The following is a 27481-nucleotide window of genomic DNA, read 5'->3' on the forward strand; positions in this document are numbered from 1 at the left end:
CACATTCTATTATTTTCAGCTGAAGCAAAAAATTCAAATTTAGAAAGTAATGTGGGAGTGATGACTTCAATGGAATTTTATAGCCAAGTGAGCCGCATTCAAAGGGAAATGCTTGGACTACTTCAACGTTTTGTTTTGACTGAGAAAGTGCTGAAAGTTTTTCAAAACCTTGACACTAAGCTGACTGTTGATGGTAATGATATCAGAGCTGACATTTCTCTTACCTATAAAAAGGTGATGACCAATGCTGTAGCTTATTGTCGTTTGCTCATCACAAAATCCAGTAAGAGCGCTTATTTTTTTGTTTATATATTATTTATCTTAAAAGTCTACACTATCCCAGTTTCTCCTATTTTACTTAGAAATGTTTCTTTTAGTTGATTGTCACCCAATAAATATTGTATTTTTTCCAGATTTTTTTAACCTAAAAATTATGTTTACACATACATGTGAACTAATTGTTACCCTTTTTTGGGATGGCTTAAATTATGTTTAGCATCTAAGCTAGCTGATGTTTAATGAAGACCTACAACCACTATAATAATTTTACATTTTTCTATGATAGTGATCCTATAATGAATGTCCATTGTATCTCCTACATGTGACTGTAAGGTCATATTGCTTAAAGTTGCTTACTATTTTACTAGTTCATCAAAATAATTCACAAAATATGTAAGACCAAAACTGAAGCAGTAAAATGAGGAAATGTACATATGCCATGTGTCTCAGTTTGTGAATATATGCTGCTACAAGAAGTTTTACTTCTTGAAATTTTTTATTTGTGTTTCATTTCCCATTATTGCCTGTTATATTTTAAATTACATGGAAATTACTCTACATAGTGTGTGTGTGTGTGTATAAGGAAAAATAAGAAAATGGAGATAAAATTGATAATTGATAAACATCAATTATTATTGGTTGCAAAAAAAGACAATATCTCATCTAACAGCTATTTCTGTTCGTGCTCAATAAAATTGTCCAAATTTTAGATTCATCTTTGAACCTTTGTATCTCAGGAATGCTTATTTATTCACATTGTTTTGAATTAATTATGTATCATCTTTCAGCTTTGAGATTTTCATGATGTGATTGCTTGTTTTTAGGACATTGTAGGGTAAATTTGAGTGGTTGCATCTGGCTGGTTTGAGCATAAGACAGGGAGAATATATAGGCTGGATATGGCTGGTTTGAATGCTAAAGGGTTTGAATGATAACTTAATGGAATTATCAGAGTTTTTTTTAACACTATTGGACTCTACTTTGAGCAAGAAAAATGTTGATTACTCTCCTAGCTCACCAGAAGAATCATGACAAAGTTGTTCATGGATGAAAATGACATTTTCATAAATAACTAACAGCATAGCCCGGCGTTGCCCGGGTATGTAAGAAACTTTGTCGATAAGCAATACCCTTTACCTTTTTACCCTTTTTTGTACTCATTGAACCGTTATTTTGTAAAATCATGGTCGGTAAAAAGTGATATGGTTTTGTCGATTTCTCCCAATACTTGTTAACAGCATTGACAAAAGGTCGTTAGTTTGACATTTAATGCAAACTTGATGTCCAACATCGGTGTAGGGAAAATCTATGTGAACTTTCAAAAAATATCGCAGAAAAATCGGTTTGCTATGTGTGCCACATATGATGTAATTAACCAATTTTTTCCAGTAATAAGGTATCCTATTGGAATCAAAAGGGCCATATAGCTCCTTGGAGCAGACATGATGCTCGCTGTGAATTTCAAAAAAATTCCTGCCAATTTGGTAAAGATATTGTCGAAAATATATCAACTTGAATTTGAACACGATTTCCCAAAATGGCATGATTTTATCGATTTTTTCTGATGGTAAGGTATTACATGGAAAACTAACGTTAGAATTAAGTTCCTTGGGGTAACATTAAGCTTCACCATGAGTTTGGTGAAAATCGATTGCAAGTTGCGAAAAGTACAACAGAAAATGTGTTGCATATGATAAGCTTAGATTCTCGACCACATGTCGAATTTATTGATTTTTTTTCAGAATTAGGGGAACTTTCAAAATTTTCGCTGCATTAGTTTTGAATTATGACATTGGGCTATGTGTGTGTCAAGTTTCATCAGAATCAGTTTAAAGCCGTGGTCAGGGTGAAGGTACAACTTGACAGACAGACAAACTGCCTTTTATATATAGAGAGATTAATCTTAGCTCAGGATTAGGAGCTCATAAAGGATTGCTTTCCATGCTAGCATGAGTTGGACGTGTGACTGAGGGCTGGCGAACCGGATGGCTGCACCAGGCTTCAATCTTGATCTGACAGAGTTTCTACAGCTGGATGCCCTTCCTAATGCTAACCACTCCAAGAATGTAGTGGGTGCTTTTACGTGCCACCGGCATGGGGCCAGTCAGGTGGCATTGGCAATGACCTAGCTTGAATCTTTTACATATGCCACTGGCGCGGGTGCCAGTAAGGCAATGCTGGTAACGATCCCACTCGAATGGTGTTTTTTACGTGCCACTGGCAACGACTACCTTGGATGGTGCTCTTAATACCCTACTAGCACGGGGCTCGAGTGCCAGTAGTACGACGCTGGTAACGATCACACTCGAATGGTGCCTTCTAAGTGCCACTGGCACGGAAGCCGGTTAGCCACTCTGTCAATGATCACACTCATATGGTTCTTTTTGCACCCTGCTAGCATGGACGCCAGTCATCGTTTTCTCTCTCTCTTTGATTCCTTTGCCCCCTTTTTTTCTCTCTCTTCTCCTCTCACGTGACCGCTGGTCAACCAGCCTTTCGGCTTCTGACCACCGCCACGAGAACATCGTTTTCTTCGTCTGCCGAAAAAGGCATTTTTTTCCAAATACACCAGCTAAGCTAAGTTGAACTGTCTAAAGTCGTAAGATACCCGCTGTTTTTGTCCTGTTATTACTATTATTGTTTTTGTATTTATATTCGTGTTGCATCGTCCGTTTTTCTGTCCTTGTTTCGTATACATTTGATCCTTTTTCCAAGAAATCTAATGCTCGTAGCTTAGTTTTTCCTTGGGGCTGGCCGGATCGGAGTGATCTCAAGATTAATCAGCCGAAATTGCGAGGATGATCCGGTTCTTGACTGAAGATGGAAGGCTTCGAATGTCCCGTCCGTGTTTTTTGTATCGTCTTCTAAATGTTTTGCGTTCTTGTCCCAGTTTGTATTTTTTTACATATACATATATACATAGATAATGGAATTTCAGTGTCATTGAAATTGTAGTGGCCATTATATACAAATAAATATGATATTTCAGATCCATTGAGAACTCTGTTGTTAATTCTTTTTCCTCTTACGATTGATTCAGATATTCCATTTTTAATTATGTTTGTACTAAAGCCTTCAAGCAATGTGAAAATTCATTATAAAACATTTGAAGCACATTTTCTTTTTTTATATTAACAAATGTGTTGATTTTTTTCTTTGTTTTTATCTGTTATGAAAAAATTATTTTTTACATCTTACATAGGCTCCAATGCTGAGTTTTGCAAGATCATTTTTGGACCCAATCTGGAAGAAAGGAATATAGGCCAAGATGGTAAATTATCTATTTAGTTTGAGATTTAAAAATTATAAATATTAGGTCATCCCATAAATAATGCGGGCTTTTTATACTTCATTTATTTTTCAAAATTAAGATAAATGACGTTCTTTTTTTATCTAAAATATACTCTCCTTCATTTTCTACAATGCTCTTCCATCTATCTGGTAGATTTGCAAGGCTCCTCTTCAAAAATTCACTTGTCCATGACAAAAAATACTCCTCCAGTATTGTTCTGACTTCATCTACAGAATTCATATTTTTTCCGTCCAAATGATTTTAAAGACTGCAGAATAAATGATAATCAGATGGGGCACCGTCCAGCAAATATGGTGGGTGGGGCATTGTTTCCCATTCAAACTGCTCCAGCCTTTGGAATATCATCCTCCCTGTATGGTCGTTTTTCTTCTGGTGCTGACTTAAGCTGCTTGCAGTAGATCTCTTTTGTTATTGTTTGGTTTGGGTTTAAAAGTTCTAAGTGGACTAAACATTTTGTATCCCACCAAACAGACAACAGCACCTTACATGGGTGAAGAACTTCTTTAACCTGGGGTGTCAGTGTTTTTCTTTCCCTACTCACAGTCTTTGGTGCTTGATATCTTTATAGAGAACCCATTTCTCGTCACCAGTCACTATTCGGCCCAAAAAAGGGTTCATTCATGAGACTTGACAGCAAAGAAGTGGACACATTCACTCTCTGTGCACAATTAAACTCAGAAATTTTGTGTGGAACCCATTGACCCAATTTGATGACTTTTCCAATGGCGCACAAGTGTTGATGAATGGTTGAATGACTAAATCCAAGCTTCTCTGCTAGTTCCTCAATGGTTAAGATTAGATTTTGTTCCATCAGGGTTTGCAGGACGTCCTCATTGAGCTCTGCAGATCTTCCAGGATAAGGCTTGTCTTCTTGGCTGTAGTTTCCAGCTTGGAATTTCTGGAACCACCTTTGACACTGGCTTACACTTATTGTCCAACCCTCATATACTGCATTAATATTCCTTGCACTTTCTGTTGCATTGTTCCCTGTATTGAACTCATAAAGCAAAATATACTAAATATGCTCCTTTGTCACTTCCATTATAGCTTTGAAAAATAACTGTTAAAATCGAACTGCACTCTTCAAAACTTGCACTAAGAATAAGGACAAAGTAAAATTATTACCTGCTTTTATAGCAAGTTGATGCATACATTTCATCCCATCTCCCTACGAGTTTTAGTTAATGCAATTGAAAAAAAAACTACATTATTTTTATGGGATGACCCAGTATTCTAAAAACATGTCAAAATAGACAACAGAATGCAGCTATTTTTCCTTTTCACATGAGCTGTATTTTATGTCACTTACACAAATTATAGTTTACAAATTTTATAAAAATCGATAGAAATGCAATATTTTCTCCCAATATCTAAATCATTTTTATAATTCCTACTCTGTCAGTTTTTAAGAAACTGTTTTGTATCTGCTGGTAGATATATGTCACTATTTAAGATAGTGGTTATAGTAAAAATTCACTTAGATAGTTTATAGAAACTGTTCTGAATGTACTCTTACTAGTTTCAACTCAGGAGCTGTGACCACATTAAGTTGGAATTTCTCTATTTTGATGGGGAAATTTTTTTGCACCACAGCCTTGGAAATGATGGGGTGCATGTTTTTATGGGGGAAAAAATGCTTGAAAATTTGTGTGCATGTGTTTTATTTTCCTCCAACACACACCCCACCTCCGGACCAATGTTTTTGGCAATACACATTTAGAAGCCATAGGAGAAATCTTCTCAGAAAAACAAAAAAAATTGTAAATATTTTCAGACAGAAAGGTTTGTGATTTAAGGAAGACTTGGCTGTTGTTTCTAGTGCAACCCATGACCACCTTCCTCATTTCTTTGTCATTCTGAAAATGAATTGATGCTTTTCAGTATTTTTTTCCCCGTAAACAGATACTATTTAAAAAAAAGTTTGAAAATATATGATTTTTTTTCAACCCCAATTCTCTGCTCGTTGTCCCTCCCCATTTCTGTTTATAATTTTAAAATATTAGGAAAGCCTAAGAAGGATTTATCCTCAGTGATTTAAAAAAGAGGCCAGTAAAAGATAATTTATTTTAACGGCATACTTTTCTGTTTGTAAATATGTTTTTTGCTTGGTTAGGCGGGGGTTTCATTGAAATTACGAATTGTAAATTCTTTTTGGTGCTTATTTCCCAGCAATGAACCAAATGTGGGTTACTTCTGCATCATCAAACCATAAAATGTTTTTAAAGAAGAAAAATATTAAAAATCATCAGTACATGTGAAAGTGACAAAGAAATAAAAAAAGTGGTCGTGCAATGTACAAGAAAAAGCAGCTAAATCTCCCTTAAATTCCACACCTTTATATCTGAAAATATTTACAAAATTTTTCTTTCTTTTTTACTGGAAAGGCTTCTAACATGGTTTTTAAGTGTGTAAAGCCAAAAAAAAAAAAAATGGCCAAAATTGGTCTGGAATGTAATGGTGGTAGATGGGAGGTGAAAAAATCTTTTCAAGCAATTTTTTTTTTCATAAAAAGATGCCCCCGCATCATTTCAAAGGCCATAGTGAAAAAGGAGTTGGAAATTCCCCGTCAAAACGGAGAAATTCCAATTTACTTTGGCCTCCCCTGATCTGAAACTCCATCCCAACATCAATAGTAAAACATATGCAATTGATCCAGAAGCTTCCACCATAGCTGTATGCAAACTGCATAATGGAAGGCACCTGGAATGGACCTAATGTACTGGTATAAAGGGCTGACATTTTACAGGAAGCCACAAATATATATATTCAGAAGCTTGACATACCAAATTGGCTTGTTATACCAATGACAAATCTTGTAACCAAGAATGAAACCACCAAGTTGGATGAAAACTACAGGCCCATTGCTTGTTTAAACATTGTGCAAACTGTACACATGCTGCCTCAACCAATTAATTAAAACATAAAGGGACAAAACACAGGACAAAAGTTACAAAGGGTTTTGTCTGTTTGCAAAAAAAAAACGGGTAAAAACTCTAGAGATAACAATTAAAATTCCCAATAGGGGGAGGCGCTTTGAAAGGTTACTCATGGAAACACCCATAAAAGCCACGGGAGCCTGGTCAAAAGGTGGGTAGAGAGCCCCTTTCTCCTTTTATAATACTTTTTATTTATACTACAGGTGTATCCTCAGAATTGGTCCATTTATACTGGCCATTCTTGCGACATTTACCCACCTTTCAGTAAACTTGCTATTAGACAGCACTTCCCTCTCTACTCTCACCTTCCTTTTCAAGTGGAACTTGAAAAAGTTGATGAGGCCTTGGCCAAAGAGGAAAGTGTCTGACCTTAACCCTTTCAAACAGGTCCACTATACCACCTCTTTCGCTACAGCCACTAGACACAGGTAAATGGGCTTTCTCTCCTTGTTAAAGGAGGTCGGTGGGACAATCCTCACTATGGATTCAGCTGATAGCTGGATCCGTCCTGTACGCGACAGTAGCTGTTTGACATAAACCCATAGTTCAGCAATACTCGGGCACTGGACGAGTGTGTGCAGAACGGTTTTGTCGTCCTGGGTGCACCTCGGGCAGGCCTGGCTGACGGCACTTCCGTGCCGGTAGAGTTTATCTCGAACAGGCAGAGCCCCTCAGTAGCACTGCCAGGCAAGGGACTTTTGGAAATTGTCCATTGGCCCTGGCCCAAAAGTTCTTCCAAACAAACTGTTCAATTCATTATCGTCAATGCCTAGAGTTTCCCCAAGAATGTCGTTGCACTTTTCTTCCACTAACCCTCTATAGAACGCTAGAGTGGAACTACAACCGATCACATTGCCTGCTTGGCGGAGGGTGGAGAGAGCTTGACTGCACTCGAAGTGCCAAGCGCCCTTTCTCGGTCTGCGTTTGATCCAGGTTTGCAGCTCTGTCAAAGAGACGAGACGAGCTGCGGAAAGTCACGTCTGACAAAAGACAACCACACCTGTTCACCGTCTAGGAAACACTTGAGATGCCGTGGCCTGAGCGCATGTCTGCGCATCAGTAACCACGGCATGCCAAGGCCTCTGTTCAACAGCCGTTGACAGCAGATGGATCGCCTGACCAGTGGTACCTGACTCTTCCACAAAAAGTCAAAGAGCAAGCGCACCAGCTTGGCCAACCAGCGGTTGGGACAAGGGACGACGGTCAAGCGGTAATAGATGACGGATGCGATGTACGTATTCGCCACCTCCGCTCGACCTTTCAGGGACAGCTTCCTCTTGGCCCATTTCTGGGTGAGATTGGCCACCCTGCTCGTCACCTCTTCCCAGTTTGTATCCACCTGGAGGTCCGGACCGAACCAAACCCCGAGCAGTTTAACAGGTCCGTCTGTCCAGAGCCCTGGAATGCTCCTCCCATGTGACAAGTGGTATGTGCTCACCATTACAAATATTTTGATGTCGAGAAGTCGAGGTAGTCGGTCATAGATAGTCATGTCTTGTCTAACTAACTATACTGCTATACTGGAGTGGATGTTATAACAGTGTGATGTTAAATTACAGCAGTGGCGACAAGGAGTTACGAAACGCAAAAAAGTTTTTGTGTGAATTTTACAGAATACAAAAAGCATAAAATTATGGAAGATTTGTTAGCTGGTTTGCTCAACTTGCAAAACAGCAACAACAGTTGCAGCTGTAAGAACAACAACAATTAATATTACAACAATAAATGCTGCAATTAATGAATAGTAAGTCGTCAGGGAATGCTGAAAAAATGTTCTCAGCAGATTATGTTGCAAACTCAATAATGAAATTTAAGTATTAACCTTTGAGCCATACTTCAGAAGATACAACAGATCTTCAATAAAGAGTTCAGAGATTGGGACGACGATATGAAGATGCATCTAATCCTAAGAACCCTGGCAGCAGAAGAACCTGAGCATTACAGCAATTACATACTCCCCAAAGAACCTGACATAAACTTTAGAAATACAATAGACATATTGTCTAAAATTTTTAGCAAGAAAAGCTCATTGTTCAATACACACTGTTAATGTTTGAACCTAGAAAAAGCAATGAGAACTCCATCATTTATGCTGATAGAGTTAACAGAGAATGTGAAAAGTTCAAACTGGACAAATAAATGCCAGATATGTTTAACTGCAGAAAAAGAAGAAGTAAGAACGAGAATTCTCACTAAGCTGGAACAAAACCAAGCTGTAACCTTAAAAGTGTGAAAGAATAGTAAATTTAAGACATGACACAGAGAAAATTGAACATAAAATTTGCTCCCAAGTGAAACAAGTGCAAAATAGGCAGAACAGACATCAAATATGTGCTAAAATATAGTACAAACAGGACAGAATCAGGAAACAAACCCATATTTTGCGTGTGGAGGTCTACACCTGAGGAAAACTGCCCATTTAAGAAAGCAGAATGTTTCCGTTGTGGAAAAAATGACATGTAAAAGCGCACTGTGACACCAAGATGACAAAACATTGGAACAATGAAAAAAGAATAAACAAGATGTCATTGAAATAAAATGGTAATGTGACAAAGAGGAAATTCGTAAATGTAAAAATTGCACATATAAGAGTAAAAAGAAAATTGAAAATATAAGAGTAAAAGACACAGGAAGGGATATTACCATTATGAATGGAGAAACTTGGAAGTATGTTGGTAAGCCAAAATGAAGTAAATCTACAAAAGTAACACATGTATTTTGTAGGTGAATTTGTGTGTAATGTGACATTTCGTGACCAAATGAAAACGGCAAAAGCATATGTGCTGAAAAATTCAGTTAATCTATTTGGCACAGAGTGGATGGAACTGTTCAAATTGTAGAATACACCCATAAGTGTTTTGTGTGGAAATATAATCAGTTCAGTCGAAGGTTTGAATGCAGCTATGGGATTGAAACAGAAAATAAAACATTTATTTCCAGATGTTTTCTCAGATGAACTGGGATGCTGCACAAAAACGAAGGCAAAAATTGTAGTAAAACAAAGTGCAACACCTGTATATAAGCGAAAACCTAATGTACCGTTCATGGCTTTGGAGCAGGTAAATAAGGGACTTGAAAGCCTAGGAATAATCAAGAAGATGGATCACTCAGATTGGGTCTATTTAAAAAAGAAAAATAAGTTAAGGGTTTGTGCAGATTTTTCCACAGGGTTGAATGATTGCTTAATCTCACATAACTACTCAATGCCAAGTCCTGAGGAAGTGTTCGTAAAATTGAAGGGAGGAAAATTCTTCTGAAAATTAGACCTCTCAGAGGCATATTTACAAATCTGAGTAGAAGAAGAATGCTCACACTTATTACCCATTAATACACACTGTGGCTTATTTAAATTTAAGTGGCTTCCCTTTGGTATTAAAGTGGCCCCTTCCATGTTTCAGTAAGAAATGGATACAATGCTGGCAGACAGTGATTTTGCTTTCGCCTATTTAGACTATATCCTAATAAAAAGTGAATCATATGAACAACCTGCAGAACATGTAAAAAGGGTATTCGAACAGATAAAAGAATACAGTTTTAAGTTAAGTGAAGAAAAATACAAGTTCTGAAAAAAATAAAAACTTGGGTTGGATAAAAAATAAAAATGGACGGAAACCGGATCCATCCAGAGCAATTGCGATAAAAAATATGCCTACACTGAATAATGTGAGTATGCTACAAGTCAGTTCAGGATCCCACTCAATGATTTGTTAAAGAAAAATGCAAAATGGTGCTGCACTGATAAGGCATTTGAAATTAAGAAACATTTTAAAATCAAACTTATCAATCACGCATTTTGTTCTGAAGCTGGATATGATATCGATTACAGTGTAGAAGCAATGCTTCTGCAGAAATATGACAATGGGAGTAAAAAGCTATAGGCTATGCATCACAATTGTTATTACCAACAGAAAGGAACTATAGTCAGATAGAAAAAGAAGCGTTAGCAATGAAATACGGTATGAAAAATTTTGATAGATTTATTACATGGGCGAAGGTTCTGTCTACAAACAAATCATCGCCCACTACTGAAAATATACAGTTCTAAAAAAGGAATACCAACACACACAGCGAATAAACTACAGCAGTGGGGCACTAGATTATTGAATTACAATTACAAAATGGGAATATTTACTGTCAAAGAGATGAGGGCATGCTGATGGTTTGTCCAGACTGTTACTGAAACATTGTGAGCCATTTGAAGATATGGTAATCGCAGCTTTAAGATCAGGAGGAAGAATAAAAAATATAATGTGGAGTGTGATACGAGAATTGCTGGTGGCCCTCGAAGACATAAAACAAAATGCGAAAAAAAGGACAAATTTGTAACAGAAATGGTAAGAATACTGTGGACAAGAAAATTAAATAGGAACAGAATTGGTGCAAAGCGAAACCAAGATGTGAACCTATACTCAATCTGTGATGGCATGCTGATGTGTGCACAGAGAGTAGTGATACCTGAAACACTGCAAAAGAAAGTGTTGAGGGAATTCCATGTTGGGCACACTGGTATTTCGAGGATGAAAGCTTTAATGCATAGCTATGTGTACTGGCCAAAAATGGATAGAAAAATTGAAAGTTTAGTGAAAGGCTGCAGAAGTTGTGCTCTGGCAGCAAAATTACCAATGATAAAAAATGAAACTTAGCCAAAAGTAGATGTCCCGTGGTCAAAACTACACATTGATTTCACTGATCCCTTAAATGGTTCACGCTACTTAGTGGTAGTAGATAGTTTCTTTAAATGGTCAGAAATTTGTAAGTGTAAAAAACCAACCTCTTCAACTATAACAAACTTTCTAGCTGTTTGCAAGATTTGGCATCCCAGACATGATAGTCTCTGACAATGGGACACAATTTGTGTTTTGAGTTTAAAATTTTTGTAAAACGTTTGCTATAGAACATGTAACTATGGTGCCATACTGTCCCAGATCTAACGGACAAGTGAACGCTTTGTCAATACGTTCAAGAGATCCCTGAGAAAGTCAAATAAGGCTGTCACAGATGAGGTAGTTCTACAACAATTTTTAAGAGTATACTGTGTGACACCAAATCCAAGTACACCAGTAGGTATGTCACCAGCAGAGCTAATGTTTGGATGAAAAATAAAATTAGTCTTCGACTAATTATTAGCTGGCAAGAAAAGAAAAATTCCAATGGATAATACAGAAAGCTATTTTAAAATTGGTGAAAATGTATTTGTTAGGGCATATAAGAATGAAAAACAAAGTTGGGAAGATGGCATGATAACCAAATGCATAGGAAAAATGCTATACTTGGTAAAAGGAAAAAAATGGGTGTACAAGAGACACCTGAATCAACTTAAAAGAAGATTCATTGAGAGTGAACCCAAGAGAATGGAAGAAATAATGGAATGGTTATATGATACTTTACATGTACCAACACTGCTACAAATAATTGAACCCAGACACACAAGTGAAAGAAAAAGAAAATGTATGGATTTCCTGGAAGTGAATGCCAAATGAAATAAATACTAAATTTGTTACTGTATATAAAAAAAAAAAAAACCCTCAAAAAAGGGAGGTGGGATTATGTAAAAATTATTGTTAATATAAAGAAATAAAATTACACTCCCTAAGAAAAAGAACTTAAAAGGTAAGATATTATGGGGATAAACTAACTATACTGCTATATTGGAGTGGACATTATAACAGTCTTCTTTATATGAATTACAACAGTCTTCTTTACATGTACAACAACATGTGAATTACTTGCATATTTAGAGTTTGTTTCAGAAGTATCACTAATATCCTTGTTCATTCACTTAGCTGTCTCAGATAGGTCACACACAAACTATATTTCTGCCCAGGAAGCGAAGCATAGAACTAGTAGACCTTGAAACAGCAGTGTTAGGTGTATGTTCATTAAAACAATGTCAGTGGAGGAGCCTTGATTAAGAAGAGAATAATAATAAGATATTTCACGGATTTGTGATTAAGAAAAGGCTCAAGAATGTTTCTAGTATTTTTACAAAGTCTAACCGATGCAAACAGTTTGAAGTGGCATTTAGGCCACTTGGAATGTGCATTGTAAACATATTAAGTCATTGAGGTCGCTGACTTTAAAAAGTGGTCATGAAAGCTAATAAAATCATTGGTGGTGGTTAATGAATGAAGGGGAGAGAGGAGAGGAATTTCAAATAAATAGGAAAGCAACTTTCAGCAAGACCAACTGATATTCTTTATTGCTTATTTCCATGTGAGGAAACGGAGTAAATCTCTCTAAATAAAAACACTGTCTTTCAGCAACATGCTGGAGTGTAATGTGTAACTTAGTTACACATTACACAAATGGACTGAGATTTGAGTTATGTAGTATGTATGTGAATGGAAGGTGATGTAGGTAGACATGCCTGGTATAGTGGAGGAAGAATAGTCTAATGGCTTCTTATTCATCTTTTCATGCATTTTGTAATAGGTGAAAGATAAGATAGTTAAAAGAGAAGAAATCATGGTTCATGTTTTGCTGTTAGCAATTTCATTGGTCATTTCTGTTCATATCCCTATGAATGGATCTCTCAAAAACCTGTGCTTGCTTAAGTAGGGAAGAAAAAGATGGGGGATTATGTGCCAGCTGAAGTTAGTTTGAACGCTAGCAACGTGGAAACTGCAAAAATCACCTCAAATCTGGGAGATGGTTTTAAACAAGGAGGTCTGTTCCATAAATAGCCCCCAGAAACAGTGACTTTACCTTGACATCAGAAAGCTTTCTTTAAGTGGGAAATGGCTTGATTCATGTAACTGCACAAGAAGCATGATAACACTCACAAACAGAATTCAAAACAAACAAAAATTGAAATAAGAAAAGTGAAGAGCTGAGTAAAAAAAGCAAACCACAAGTAACTGAAACCCTCACTAGATTCCCAACCACACAATTCTAATTCACAAAGTGTTGTTGTTTTGGACTGTAAAATGGAAAACCTCGTTGTGTTTTGTGGTTTCAGTGAAGTTTTTTGAATTTGCTTTACTTGCTTTGATTTTTTAGCATCATGGCAAGTATCTCTGAAGTGATGAGTTAGAATTCAGTTATATGATTTATTAATGATTTACTTTGAGAAAGAGAGATTGGGCTAGAGAAATAACCAAAGAAGAAAATGAAATTTGATCTTGCGGAACCAAAACAAACTGAATAGGTGAGTGAGGGTAAAAGCTCGGAGGAACATGAAAGTCAAAGCAAAAGAATATTTAAGAAAGGATTTAATTATTAATGTTGCAGAAATTATTAAAACAAAGGAATTAAATGTCTTTACGTGTCACATCTTTTGATTTCGTAAAAACTTTTTTAGAGGAATTTCAATTTTATTTCCTAATAAAAATACACTCAATTCAAAAACAACAAAAATCCCAAAACTGCTATATTGCACTTTAGAAAGATACTGTATGAGAGACATATTTAGCAGAACAAAGTAAAACATTAAATTGGTTTAATTTTTCAGATACATCCTTCTCTCGTACCTATGCTGCTGGTCATCCACCCAACCTTACCATTGTTGTGCAGCATCTGAAGCAATGTAGCAGTCAGTTTATGTCAGTATTTGATAGCTACCAACAGCTGAAGAGGAAACTGGCCAGTGTTACTGACTTGACAGCAGATGACCTGAAAGAAGTAAGATTTTAATGTTATGATCCTGTGTGAAAAAGGAAAATTGTTCACCATTATAGAGATGTAATAAGAGCACTAGACACTTATTGGCTAAAGCATGAACATTTTAAAGTCATGATAGAGTTCTGGATTAATGTTATTTCGTTAAGTTCTATTGCATCTTTTTGAATATCTGTATAAGTGGCAGAGAGAGAGAGAGAGAGAGATAAAGATGTTTGGGTAAGAAATAAATAGAGACTTTCTGTTATCTGCTCCAAGGTTTACATGTTTGATTTCACAGCTTTCGTCCCCTCTAATGTATTCTGCAAAAGCACTCTATATTACTTACTGAATTTTAATATTCTATTAACTGTATCATAACTGACAGGTAATTTTGCCATTAATAGAGGAATGTATGTTTTGGTTATCAATAATTTGTCATTTTCTTATTTCAATCCTATGTCTATCAGTGGCTTATGGTGGTTGTTATCATTGGGTTTGCTGCCACACTGACCATATTAAGGCTAACATTAGTATTACTCAAATTAAGCATACAAACTGTGTATTTCTATCCAAAATGTAAATAACGTAAACTTAATTCATTTGGATACAGATAATTGGCACTAAAGTAAAATGAATTAATAATACTCTATAAATTGCAAGCGTTATAAAATAAACCATAATTTTCTTATACGCACACACTGTAAAATAAGAAACCATGTAATTTTAGTTGCTTAAATTACTTACATGTAAGTTCTATTCTTCTTTGTGATGTAAAATGTTGGATAACCTCATTGTACAATGAACCACTTTGCTTGAGCTGCATTAGTACTATTTTTTTAATTGAAAATAAACCAAGGCCACTTTCTGCTGAAGCTGTGTACGAACAACTTTTTGTGTTGTTATGCACAACTTTTTGCCATGAAAATGAACATGCAACCATGCTCTCAAAACTGTTACACACCCTTCACATTAATTTTTGGCCATTCTCCCATTATCCTATGCTATTCCTGGTATCATATTATGATACAATGCACTGTGAGGTGTGCAGTGTTATTTCAGGACACCCGCCACCAAATTTCAAGCTGAGGTATAACAAAAATTTTCCATTATGATTTGTGATTAAATCAATGAGTAAGGTTAATATTTATAATGAATTTGCCATTTTCAATTGATGTACAGTGCACACCTAGCACACCCAGAACATATGCCCCTGATGTATAAATTTCTCAAGCTGATGTAGTTAATGCTGGCTAAAAATTTTTGATAGTTGCTGTTGGGGTCAGTTTGCACGGGCATTAATGGTTGGTGGTTGGTACCCCAGTCCTTGGTTGTAGAGCAACCAGTGTAAAGGTGGTATGTCTGGATTGTCCACAACCAGTAGTTTGAAGTTCACCAGGAGGGCATACCTCTGGTGGCAGCAATAGGACAGTTTATAATTCCTGTCAATAGATATGGCAGGTTGATGGAGGATGTGCTATCTTTCACAGAGGCAAGGCTGGCAGATGCAGGCACCAGGTCAATAAGGTGGTGCCCTGTCAGTAATGGTGTATTCAATGCTAGGTGTTTCATTCTGGAGGTCATGGCGCCTCCAGAGGAAGCAAGATAAAGAATCAAAGAAGAGAAGTTCTCTCTTTCCCTGCATCTGAGCAAGTGCATGTACTGTGTATATTCTTTTCCTGAAATCATTGACTGTCATGCCTGTGTAGTCCCTTGTGGTGCCATCGGATAGTGTGAGAGTGGCTCTGTAGACTACAGCCCTTGAGAGACAGGATCCTCCTAAGGTGCAGCTAGTAGGGTTTTCAGAAGTTACAGGTTGGGGCTGAGAATTTTGTGTTTGCATCTATTGTAGCTTGCAATATTAGAAGCAATGTTATCTATGCAGGAATAGCTCACCTTGCTATAATGTGGATTAACCCTTTCATTACTAACCCGGCCAAAAAATTTTTTTGTTCATAATACCAACCCTGCCGTACCTGGCCGAGAGAATCTATTGTTATTTAAATGTAAATATGAACCCAAATCTCGTCGGTACATTCGTTAAAACACGTGATTTCACTTTGTTGGGTTATAGTATCCAACATTGCTTGACCTGATATGTGAACTCAGTGAATTTTGGGAGATTTTTTTCGGCATCGATTTTTCTTCAACTTTGAAAATGGATAGGAGTTTCATGTTATCAAGCATTGATTCTGAATTTAAAGCTTTTTCAACGGAAAATAGGGAGATATTGAGAAAAAGAATGAATGAGGTACAAAAGTACATGGTGTACGAGAATGAATAGGATATTTCGGTATCCGAAACTGAAAGCAGCGATAGCAACAGCAAAGACGACTTTACATTGGAATGAAGTAAAAATGTTTTTATTAGTAATTTTTCTGAGGAGTTGGGGTCTATCCATAGTCTTTCTTAGGAAGCGAAACCGTTAGACTTTTATTTTTTTCAGTATGCTTGTTTGAAGTGATTGCTACGGAAACAAATTGTTACGCAGAATGTAAACAAGCACAAAATGGGGGAATCAAAGTTTGGAAAATTTGTGAAACAAATACTGGGTACTGCTGTGGATTTAGTTTTTATACAGGGAAAATAATGTTAGTCAGCATGGCCTACGGAACGATGTGGTCTGGAATTTATCACTTCCATACCATAACCAGGGTTGTATATTATTTTTTGACCGATTTCTTTAGTTCGGTCAAACTTGCTGTGGATTTAGGTGGATTCCAGTATTTCAGTTTATTCCACCTTTATGGTACACCTGTTCTGTTGTGCATTAAATTCAACTGATGATCTAGTGATGTGCACAATTCTTCTATATCAAAATTTTGTTGCATACCCAATTGAATATTAGCTGATGATTCATTTTCTATGGTGATGTTTAAACAAAATTTTAATATTTTTATCATTTGCTCAGTTTACCTGGATTTACCTGTAATTAGAGTCACTTTGAGACAAAATTTATGCAATAGAATTAAGAACCCTTTCTTTAACTATGTTCCAAATATTACATTAATATGTTAAGTAAAAAAAGTAACAGTTATTTAATGAAACAAGCCTAAATTCATGATTATTTTAGAATTTAATTGAAACTCATGAGGGGTGTATTTTGGTCAGAAATATAGTAACGAAAGGGTTAAGGAGCTTGTAGTACCTGTAACCTCTTGGGTAATACTCCTTAATCAACAACAGGAAACTCCAAGCTATGTTAATGGAAATTTCTAGGTTGCATGGAGGATCAAACCAGATTATCTTTCTCTTTCTGGTCCTTTTCATGTGCAGAGTGGAAGGTTGTGGCTCCTCAATATGTTAACTTGGTAATCCCACTCTTAGCTAGAGCAGCATTATAGTGGAGCAGGGCCCTGTTAAAGACCTCTCTATCTGTTGAGAGCTTGGATATTTTCCTACTAACACCTGAGACTAGGTTTCTAATTACAGTGGGGAGAATGAGCTCCTGTGGATGTATAATTTCCTGTAAGGCTAGTACTTACCTATATTCAGGTCTAACGTCACATCCAATTGTGAAATTATGATGTAGAAAAGTATTTGGCCAAAAGTAAACCATTGTACTTAGCCTCTGTTGACGTGGAGGAAACTTTCAACAGGGTTCTCTGTTCTCTTATCCGGTAATCTCTAAGGAAGCTAGGAGTAGAGGAGTGGCATCTTAAAGCCATACAAGCCATGTACAGTGAAGCTGTCAATTGGTTCGATATTTGGAAGAATCTACTTCTCCCATTCATTTTCCACATTTAATAACCTTTCATAGTGGCAACTCCATGCATCTTTCTTCTCAAAGTCACTAAGCACAAGCATACCATTATCCATTCGCACACATTCCTCACCTACCACTTCTCTATTCTCTCTGATACACTGCTTTGCAATCCTGAACACCTCACGCCTCTGATCTTCATGCTATAGAACATTGGCAAACTTCTTACCTTCTGCTATTCCTTTTGCTATGTAAACCTGTCACCTACCCTCCCCTCTGACTCCCTGATACAATGCTCTGCTTCCACTGTTTTTCCAGTCCTTCCAGACCTGTCTTATTGCTTTTATAACACTGTCCACCTCCTTGTTCCACCTCATGTCACCCTTGGCCTAACTGGCACTTTGCACCAACCACAGATTTGGCCAGCGGCACCCAGTAAATTGTCCCACAGTAACTTCCAGTTGTCCTCTAAGTTAATGTATGTGTCCTTTCCTCCTTTTCCTCCCTATCATCATAGGCTTCCATTAGAATGTTTCTAAATTCTTGTTCATTTGCTGGGTCTTTGAGCTTCCATAATCTTTTCAATTGAGATTTATTTCTACAAGTCTTTCTAGCCCTAATTCTGATGTCATAAGCTAGTAACCTATGTTGGAGTGTACACTCTTCACTTGGGAAAGACTTTGCATTTGTGAGCATCGGCCTATCTCATTGCCTGGTGAGGAGGTAATCAACCTGGATTATGTTCCCACCAGACTGATAAGTGATTAGGTGGCTGGCTGGATTTCTGAAGTTAGTGTTGCAGATCATGAGATCATTTGCATCACTGAACTCAAGTAGCCTTGTTCCCTCCTCATTCCTGAGGCCAAAGATATAACCACCATGCACCCCATGGAATATATGAGACTGCTGCCCAACATGTCTATTAAAGTTACATGTCTATTAAAGAAGATAAAGCTCTCTTTCTACCAGGTAAATGGCCCTGCTCACTATATAGGAAAGGAGTTGGAAGAATTTCCATTCACTGCACTCAGGCACTAAGTGTAAACTATGGACACACAGGAGATGCAGTGAAATCACAGGTAGATTAACAGAAAGTTGTCTTTGTATGTGGCAAATGTGCAGGAACAATAAGCACTAAGAGCACACGGGCCTTAGATTCTCTCAAAAGAGGTTATGGATAGTTTCTGTTACCTAGGTGACCAAATTAGCAATGGTAGAGGATGCTCTGAAAGTATTGTTTCTTGAATAAGAATTGGGTGGAGGAAGTCCAGTGAGCTATTACCTCTGTTGGCAACAAAAGGACTCTCTTTCAGAGTGAAAGGTAGAATATATAATGCTTGTGTGCGAACAGCTATACTCTATGGTAGTGAGACATGGGGTCTGAATGCAGAAGACATGCATAGAGTGGAGAGAAACGAAGGTAGTATGCTCCATTGGATTTGCAACATCAGTGCACTTGTATTGCACAGTGCAAATGTATTGAGAGAAAAGTTGAGCATAAGAGGAATCAAATGTAGCATGCAAGAGAGAAGACTACATTGGTTTGGACATGTGATGCTTATGAATGAGAACAACTGCATAAAGAAGCACCAATCACTGAAAGTGGATGGTGCTCGCAGAAGAAGGAGACCTAGGAAGACATGAGATGAAGTGGTAAGGACTGATCTCAAGATGTTGGGCCTCATGGAGTAAATGACAATGAACCGAGATGTCTGGTGATATAAAGTTCTAGCGAAGACCCACCCACATCAGGACAAACTCAGTTCTAGAAGTGCTGTGCATCCCACCCACACTTAAGGAAACTTCTCTCATGCAACAAACCAAACTATGTCTCTACAACACTTCTTCAACATTTCCACTTCATGCACTATGCTTACCGCCCACTCCCCAATCCTGTCCTCTTGGCCCTGTGCCACTCTATCATTGCTTTCTGCTAGCCCCTGACCTGACAAGAAAACTTTTCACTCACCCTACCCCAACAAACCAATCTACATCTCCATATCTCTTCTCTTCCTCACATTTCTCCCTTCATATACTATGCCTAGCTCTCACTCCCCAATCCTGTCCTCACGGCCCTGCTCCTCCATATCATTGCTATCCAGTGTGTCCCCTCCCACTATACCCTGGTTTTCACTCCCCACCACTCTTTGATCACACTTCCTTTGCAATATCTTGTTATTTATATTATGGTGTTTCGAACCTCATGGATATGCCATGGCACTTGTCACATTCTATATATCTCTCTTCCTTTACTCAACCATCCCATTTATATTCTGAATCCTCTACCTTGTGAGTATGCCTGGCATTTTGCCACCATCTCTATCCTGCTGTTGCCCACCCTCTCTCTTCTCCTACACTTCCCTCAGGTTGGGTAACCATGTATTCCTTTGTGATAGCACACTTGTTTGTGTCTTCATTCCTGATCTCTCTCTCTCTCCCTTCAGGTAACCTTGTACTTCCTCTACAGCAAGACACCTATTTCTATCTCTCTGTCTCACTATAACTTTTCATCATCTGACACAAGATCACCTCCTCCAATTCCTCCTCCACTCTTGAAAGTTTTTTTTTGTTTTTTGTCTTGCAAGTACTTAGTGACTCTGTCAGTGCAGGTGCTACTCGAAAGTACCCAGTCCATACTGTAAAGTGGTTGGTGTTCAGAAGTAGCCATCCAGCTGTAAAAACCTTGCCTAAAACTGACCTCGCCTGTGCTTATGCCACATAAAAAGCACCAAGTCCAGAGTGGTTGGCGTTAGGAAGGACATTCTAGCATGGAAGGCAGATGTTTCTTACCCAAGAGTAACCTAGCAGAGGCTCCTTTCCATCTCACTTCTCGCACACCAAACATCATTATGGCGACGCTCCATCATTTTGATAATCTCACCAGATCTCCCCTTCGTTGTGCTAACGTTAATGTCTGCAGCCCTAAAATTGTGTACTTGGGAGGGAAAACGAGAGGGTAGTTGTTACGGGGCTTTTCTCCAGGTTTGAAAAGAAGGTCTGTACAAACATTTGCTAGGTAGTGTAATGTATATTGTGTATTTGATTCAATGAAGTATAATTTCCACCTGCCCATGCAGCATCCAGATTAAGAGCCAGAGAGAGAGGGGTAAGAAGGGCATGAAAGTCATATATGCCTATACATACATATACACAGTATTAACCTTATATGCTTATATATGCTACATCATATATATCTACATATACAAACACTACACAGGTTTACATACTCATACACGTACATGTAAATACACCCATACACCCTCATAAACATGAACATGCAGTCCACATAAACGTACACATAGTTGTAAATATATACATATATATTCATAAACATACATCTACACTGATATATATATATACGTGTGTATGTATAAAATCAAAATAAGCAACAAGGATATCCAGAGGTAATGCAGTACGATCGTTTCATGCAATTCCATTTAATTGAACAATGCAAACATTACATCAATTTAAAATGTAGAGCAATCTTCAGCTGTGCGAAAAGATATCCTTGTTGCTTATTTTGATTATAATCACCTTATTTTAAATTGTATGGATAATACCATACTAAATTCTAGTACCATATTCATCTGAATCTAAATTTTACTGAACTTATATATACACAAAATGAGGTTCACATAAGTACATACACTTGTATGGTTGGTTGGTTGGTTGGCATCCTTTTTGTCTCGGGAGACAATGGAGTTGCGCATAAAGTAGTCTAGTCCGGCTTTTACATTTCATGTCCTGATACATTTCCTGCTGTGGCTGTGTAGTCCTATTATTTGTATGGTAATCTGATAGTTACATGCACACAAGTGTATGGGTACAGGGAGGGGAAACCTCTCCTCACAGAACAGGAGTACAGTTAGCTAGGGAAGTCATGTATGTTTAGAATGAAACAGTGGGGGTGGGAAGGCAAAACATGTAAGCAAGATGGACGCTGTTTGTAATGCACATTAATATTAAAACTTTTATTATACTAGGCCACATAACATCATAAATTTAACTTTTCAAGCTGTATAGTATCATATAAATTTAGGAGCATATGAAAAACATCATACTATTCTAATCTGCATACTAACATAAAATATAAAAGAATTCATACTTAATCTAAGCCACATAATATCAAATAAACATATGAGAAATTGGCCAAGGAAGGACACTGAGTGAGAGAGAAGAAGATTAAACAGCATTACATGAAAATAACACAAGGGTTAAAAACTTAGCTATGTTTCCAATTTCGCTTCCTAGCAATATATACATTCACATGTACACACATATATATAATAATATAATAATAATAATGTTCGTCCTTCGGTTCGAAGATGACCAACTGACATCATCTGATGGAACTGCCGCCATGAGACCGGAGGTGGCTGGTGAGGCCAATCCGGGCAAGGAAGCCCCTCCCACAGGTGGGGCAGAAGTGGGTAGGGGCAGTGCTACTGGTGCAGGCGGCTCTGACTTTACGCATCTGACGTTTCTGCTCCGCTGACCGAATCCGTCCCTCCTCGGCTGTCCCTGCTCCCACGGTGATTGCGCTGCGCCAGGATGAGCGGTTGGCAGCAAGTGTCTCCCAGGTCTCTGTTCCGATGGAGAAGTCTTTGAGAGAGACCTTGAGACTATCCTTGTAGCGCTTTTTCTGCCCTCCGACTTTGCGCCTGCCCTGGCCGAGTTCACCGTAGAAGAGCTGTTTTGGGATGCGAGTGTCGGACATGCGGGAGACATGGCCCGCCCATCTCAGCTGGTCCTTGCGCATGATTGTGATGGTGCTAGGGAGATCTGCCTGCTTCAGAACTTCCGTGTCTGGGACTTTGTCCTGCCAGTGGATGTGAAGGAGATTCCGAAGACACCTGAGATGGAAGTGGTTTATCTGGCGCTCGTGCCTTCGGTAAGCAGTCCACGTCTCGCAGCCGTATAGTAGAGTGGTAAGCACGACTGCCCGGTAGACTTTCAGCTTGGTGTTGAGGCTGATTCCTCTCCGCTCCCAGACTTTCTCTCACAGTCTCCCAAACGCGCTGCTTGCCTTGGAGATTCTGTTGATGGTTTCAGCATCTATGTTGGCATTGCAGGAGAGAGTGCTGCCCAGGTAGGTGAAGTTTTCCACCACTCGTAAGATCCGTCCGTTCACCCTTATCTGAGGCTCATGGTATTGTTTGCCGGGGGCTGGCTGAAACATCACTTCGGTTTTCTTTGCACTGATGGTGAGACCGAAGTTGTCACAGGCTGATGAGAACCTGTCCATCTCGAGCTGCATCTCCTGCTCATCGATTGCATTAAGGGCGCAGTCGTCAGCAAAGAGAAAGTCTCTGACGACTGTCTCCCTCACCTTTGTGACAGCCTGCAATCTCCTGGAGTTGAAAAGTTTCCCGTCTGTCCTGTACTTGATGTTGATACCGGACTTGCAGTCCCTAAAGGCGTCGGACATCATTGCCGAGAACATGATGCTGAACAGTGTTGGGGCCAGGACACAGCCCTGCCTGACTCCGTTGGTCACCTGGAAGGCTTCAGATGAGTCGCCGTCCTCAAGGATTCTGGCTGTCATTCCGTCGTGGAACTGGCGGACAATTGCAATAAATTTGCTGGGGCAACCAAATTTTCCCATGACCTTCCATAGTCCCTCCCGACTGACTGTATCAAAGGCCTTGGTGAGGTCAACAAAGGTCATGCAGAGGTCAAGGTGCTGCTCCATGCATTTCTCCTGGAGCTGGCGGGCGGCGAATATCATGTCAGTGGTCCCTCGACCCGCACGGAAGCCACACTGGCTCTCAGGGAGAAGGCCTTGCTCCAAGTGTTCCAGAAGGCGGTCAAGCAGGACCCGGGCCAGGATCTTGCCTGCTATGGACAAGAGGGAAATACCTCGGTGGTTGTCGCAGGACTGCCGATCTCCTTTCCGCTTATAAATGTGGACGATTGTTGCATCCCGGAAATCTTGAGGGAGTTGTTCCCTGTCCCACATCGACTGGAACAGGCTGGTGAGCTGACTGATCATGGTGGGGCCTCCCGACTTGAACACCTCTGCAGGGATGGCGTCAGAGCCTGGAGCTTTGCCGGTGGACATTTTTTTGATGGCTCTGCTCACTTCCCCGACTGCAGGGGGAACAGCCAACTCGTGGTTTGTCGGCACCTGGGGGAGTCGTGCGATGGCTTCCTCGTTGATCTGGGCTGGTCGGTTGAGCACGATGTTGAAGTGCTCCGCCCATCTCTCCAGGATCAGCCTCTTGTTAGTCAGGAGTGAGGTTCCATCTGAGCTGAGCAGGGGGGTTGATCCAAAGGAGAACTGCGGTCCATAGACAGCTTTCAGCGCCTCGTAGAATTTCTTGGTGTCGTGTTTGTCTGCGTATCCCTGAATCTCATCCGCCTTGGCGCTTAACCATGCATCTTGCATGAGGCGGAGTTTAGCCTGGACTGTGCTGCGAATGTTGTTGAAAGCGGCCTTCTTTGCCGTGCAGGTGGTGTCATTTTGGTGAGCCCGCAGCAGACGGCGTTTCTCTTCCAGGAGCTTTTGGATTTCCTGGTCGTTTTCGTCGAACCAGTCCTGGTGGTTCCTCGTAATTTGGCCCAGAGTTTCAAGGGCGATGGAATGAACCGTGTCCCTGAATGATTCCCACTGCTCATCGATGCTGGACTGGTCACTCCGAATGTCCAACAGCTTACTGTCCATACGTGACTGGAGATCTTGTGCAGTCAGCTGGTTCCTTAATTTCGTGATGTTAAGCTTCCTCGTCACTTTCTGACCCTGTGGTCTTCTCTTAGGTCGGATGTAGAAATCCATCCTGGAGATGATGAGGCGATGGTCCGTCCAGCAGTCAGCTCCGCACATGGCTTTGACCAGTCTCACGTCCCGCCTGTCTTTCGCCCTGACGATGACGTAATCTATCAGATGCCAGTGTTTGGAGCGTGGATGCATCCATGATGTCTTGTTGCGTGTTGGCAGACGGAACAAGGTGTTGGCGATGGTAAGATCATGAGAGGCACACGCACGCAGGAGGAGCTGTCCGTTGCTGTTGCACTTTCCGATTCCTTGCTTTCCCAGTACGCGATGCCAGGCTTGGTGGTCAGTCCCGACACGGGCGTTAAAATCCCCAAGGAGGATGAGCTTCCCAGGCTGGGCTGACGTGATGAGGGAGTCGAGTTCCTCATAGAACCTGTCCTTAACTTCTTCAGGGTTGGTCATGGTGGGGGCGTAAGCACTGATGATGGTCGCACTAGTCTTGTTTCCAAGTGGGAGCTGCATCTTCATCAGCCGATCGTTGATACCCTCGGGGGGGCTTTCCAGTTTCCGCACGTGTACTGACTTAATGGCAAAACCAACACCAGCCTCACGACGCTCTTCGCTGCTGCGACCACTCCAAAAGAAAGTGTAGCCGCCGCCTGTCTCTGTCAGCTGGCCTTTGTCCGCAAGGCGGGTCTCGCTCAGTGCTGCAATATCGACACTGTATCGGCTCAGTTCTCTGGCCACCAGGGCAGTTCGTCTCTCTGGTCTGTCCGCTTTGGTGTTGTCAAGCAGAGTTCTCACGTTCCAAGTTGCGAAAGTGAGCACCTTTGTTTGTTTTCTTCTTTCTTTGTTTCGACCGCTTGGAAAGGATCCCCGCCAGCCGCGGTTTGCTGACCAGGGTGAGGTGAGGCAGGCTATGTTTAGGGCAACCTTTTCTAGCCCCGTCCTCATGCTGGGGAGGCGAGCAGAGCGATCCTGAAGAGGGCTGCTCGGTCACTCAGGAGGCTGCCGGACTCCACTGCTGCCTCAGTTCAGTGAGGGGCGACCACATGTCCTGAGCCGCCTGTGTGTGGGTTCACGACTGCAGCTCCCAGTGTATCCTCACCTGCTACTTCGCCGTTTCCCCATCGCCACAGGACTTTGGGATGGTGTCATGGCGTCATGATGTCGTGACATGCGCGTGACTTGGATTATAGTGAGGGTGACTTGCGCAGGATCAGCCTCACTCTCTCGTCCTGGTGCGCCGGATCCAGTGGCAAGACAAAGTCAAGACGACTGGGGGTAGACCAAGATGCAGGAGCTGCCGGAAGGTGGCACGCATGGCGCAATCCAACCGCCTAAGGGGCTCCACTCCGGATTTTGGATGGCCATTGACTCATGAGAGAGTTCCTCTGCCCTTTGACAGGTTTTGTTTTTAGTCCTGCTGGGTGTCCAAATCACCCTCCTCACCAAGAAATCTTGGTGGGGTTGCCAGTTTAGTCGCCAACGACCCGACCATGTAACAGGTTGTACTGGGTTACATGTTACCAGTAGCTCCAAGCGGAGACCTGACACATATACATACACACACATACACATGTTTATTTACATGCACACACACACACACACACACACACATATATATATATATATATATATATAATCAAAATCAAAATAAATCAAAATAGATGAACATCAATGGAATTTGTATCTTTGTGGTACCAGTGCTGGTGGCACACAAGAAAACCATCCGAACGTGGCCGTAGCCAGTACCGCATCGACTGGCCTCCGTGCTGTGGGCACGTAACAAGCACCATCCGATCGTGGCTGTTCGCCAGCCTCATCTGGCACCTGTGTCGGTGACACATAAAAACACCATCCGAAGACCCGGCAAGACGAGTCAGGCCATAACCCGTGGCCCCTACCAGGGACGTAGTCAGTCCACCTGTGCATACCTTCCTTCTTGTGACACTTGTGAAGACCGTTGAGGCAAGTGAAAATCAAAATCAAAATCAAAACAAATCAAAATAGATGAACATCAATGGAATTTGTATCTTTGTGGTACCAGTGCCGGTGGCACACAAGCAAACTATCCGAACGTGGCCGTAGCCAGTACCGCATCGACTGGCCTCCGTGCTGTGGGCACGTAACAAACACCATCCGATCGTTCGCCAGCCTCATCTGGCACCTGTGTCGGTGGCGCATAAAAACACCATCCGAAGACCCGGCAAGACTAGTCAGGCCATAACCCGTGGACCCTACCTGGGACGTGCATACCTTCCTTCTTGTGACACTTGTGAAGACCTGTTGAGGCAAGTGAAAATCAAATCAAATCAAAATAGATGAACATCAATGGAATTTGTATCTTTGTGGCACACAAGAAAACCATCCGAACGTGGCCGTAGCCAGTACCGCATCGACTGGCCTCCGTGCTGTGGGCACGTAACAAGCACCATCCGATCGTGGCTGTTCGCCAGCCTCATCTGGCACCTGTGTCGGTGACACATAAAAACACCATCCGAAGACCCGGCAAGACGAGTCAGGCCATAACCCGTGGCCCCTACCAGGGACGTAGTCAGTCCACCTGTGCATACCTTCCTTCTTGTGACACTTGTGAAGACCGTTGAGGCAAGTGAAAATCAAAATCAAAACAAATCAAAATAGATGAACATCAATGGAATTTGTATCTTTGTGGTACCAGTGCCGGTGGCACACAAGCAAACTATCCGAACGTGGCCGTAGCCAGTACCGCATCGACTGGCCTCCGTGCTGTGGGCACGTAACAAACACCATCCGATCGTTCGCCAGCCTCATCTGGCACCTGTGTCGGTGGCGCATAAAAACGCCATCCGAAGACCCGGCAAGACTAGTCAGGCCATAACCCGTGGACCCTACCTGGGACGTGCATACCTTCCTTCTTGTGACACTTGTGAAGACCTGTTGAGGCAAGTGAAAAT

The 27481-nt window shown here is 40.4% G+C and overlaps 1 protein-coding gene across 1 annotated transcript in view; it reads left to right on the top strand.

Annotated features, from left to right (window-relative positions):
- Positions 1 to 27481, top strand: part of LOC115220281 (nuclear pore complex protein Nup205) — a 222260-nt gene that overhangs the window by 179183 nt on the left and 15596 nt on the right. The window contains exons 33-35 of the mRNA XM_029790391.2: positions 20 to 283; positions 3482 to 3550; positions 13979 to 14148. Coding sequence (XP_029646251.1) covers positions 20 to 283; positions 3482 to 3550; positions 13979 to 14148 — 503 coding nt within the window. The remainder of the gene's footprint in view (positions 1 to 19; positions 284 to 3481; positions 3551 to 13978; positions 14149 to 27481) is intronic.

The sequence above is a fragment of the Octopus sinensis genome, linkage group LG16 (assembly GCF_006345805.1).
Source record: "Octopus sinensis linkage group LG16, ASM634580v1, whole genome shotgun sequence".
Lineage (NCBI taxonomy): Eukaryota > Metazoa > Mollusca > Cephalopoda > Octopoda > Octopodidae > Octopus > Octopus sinensis.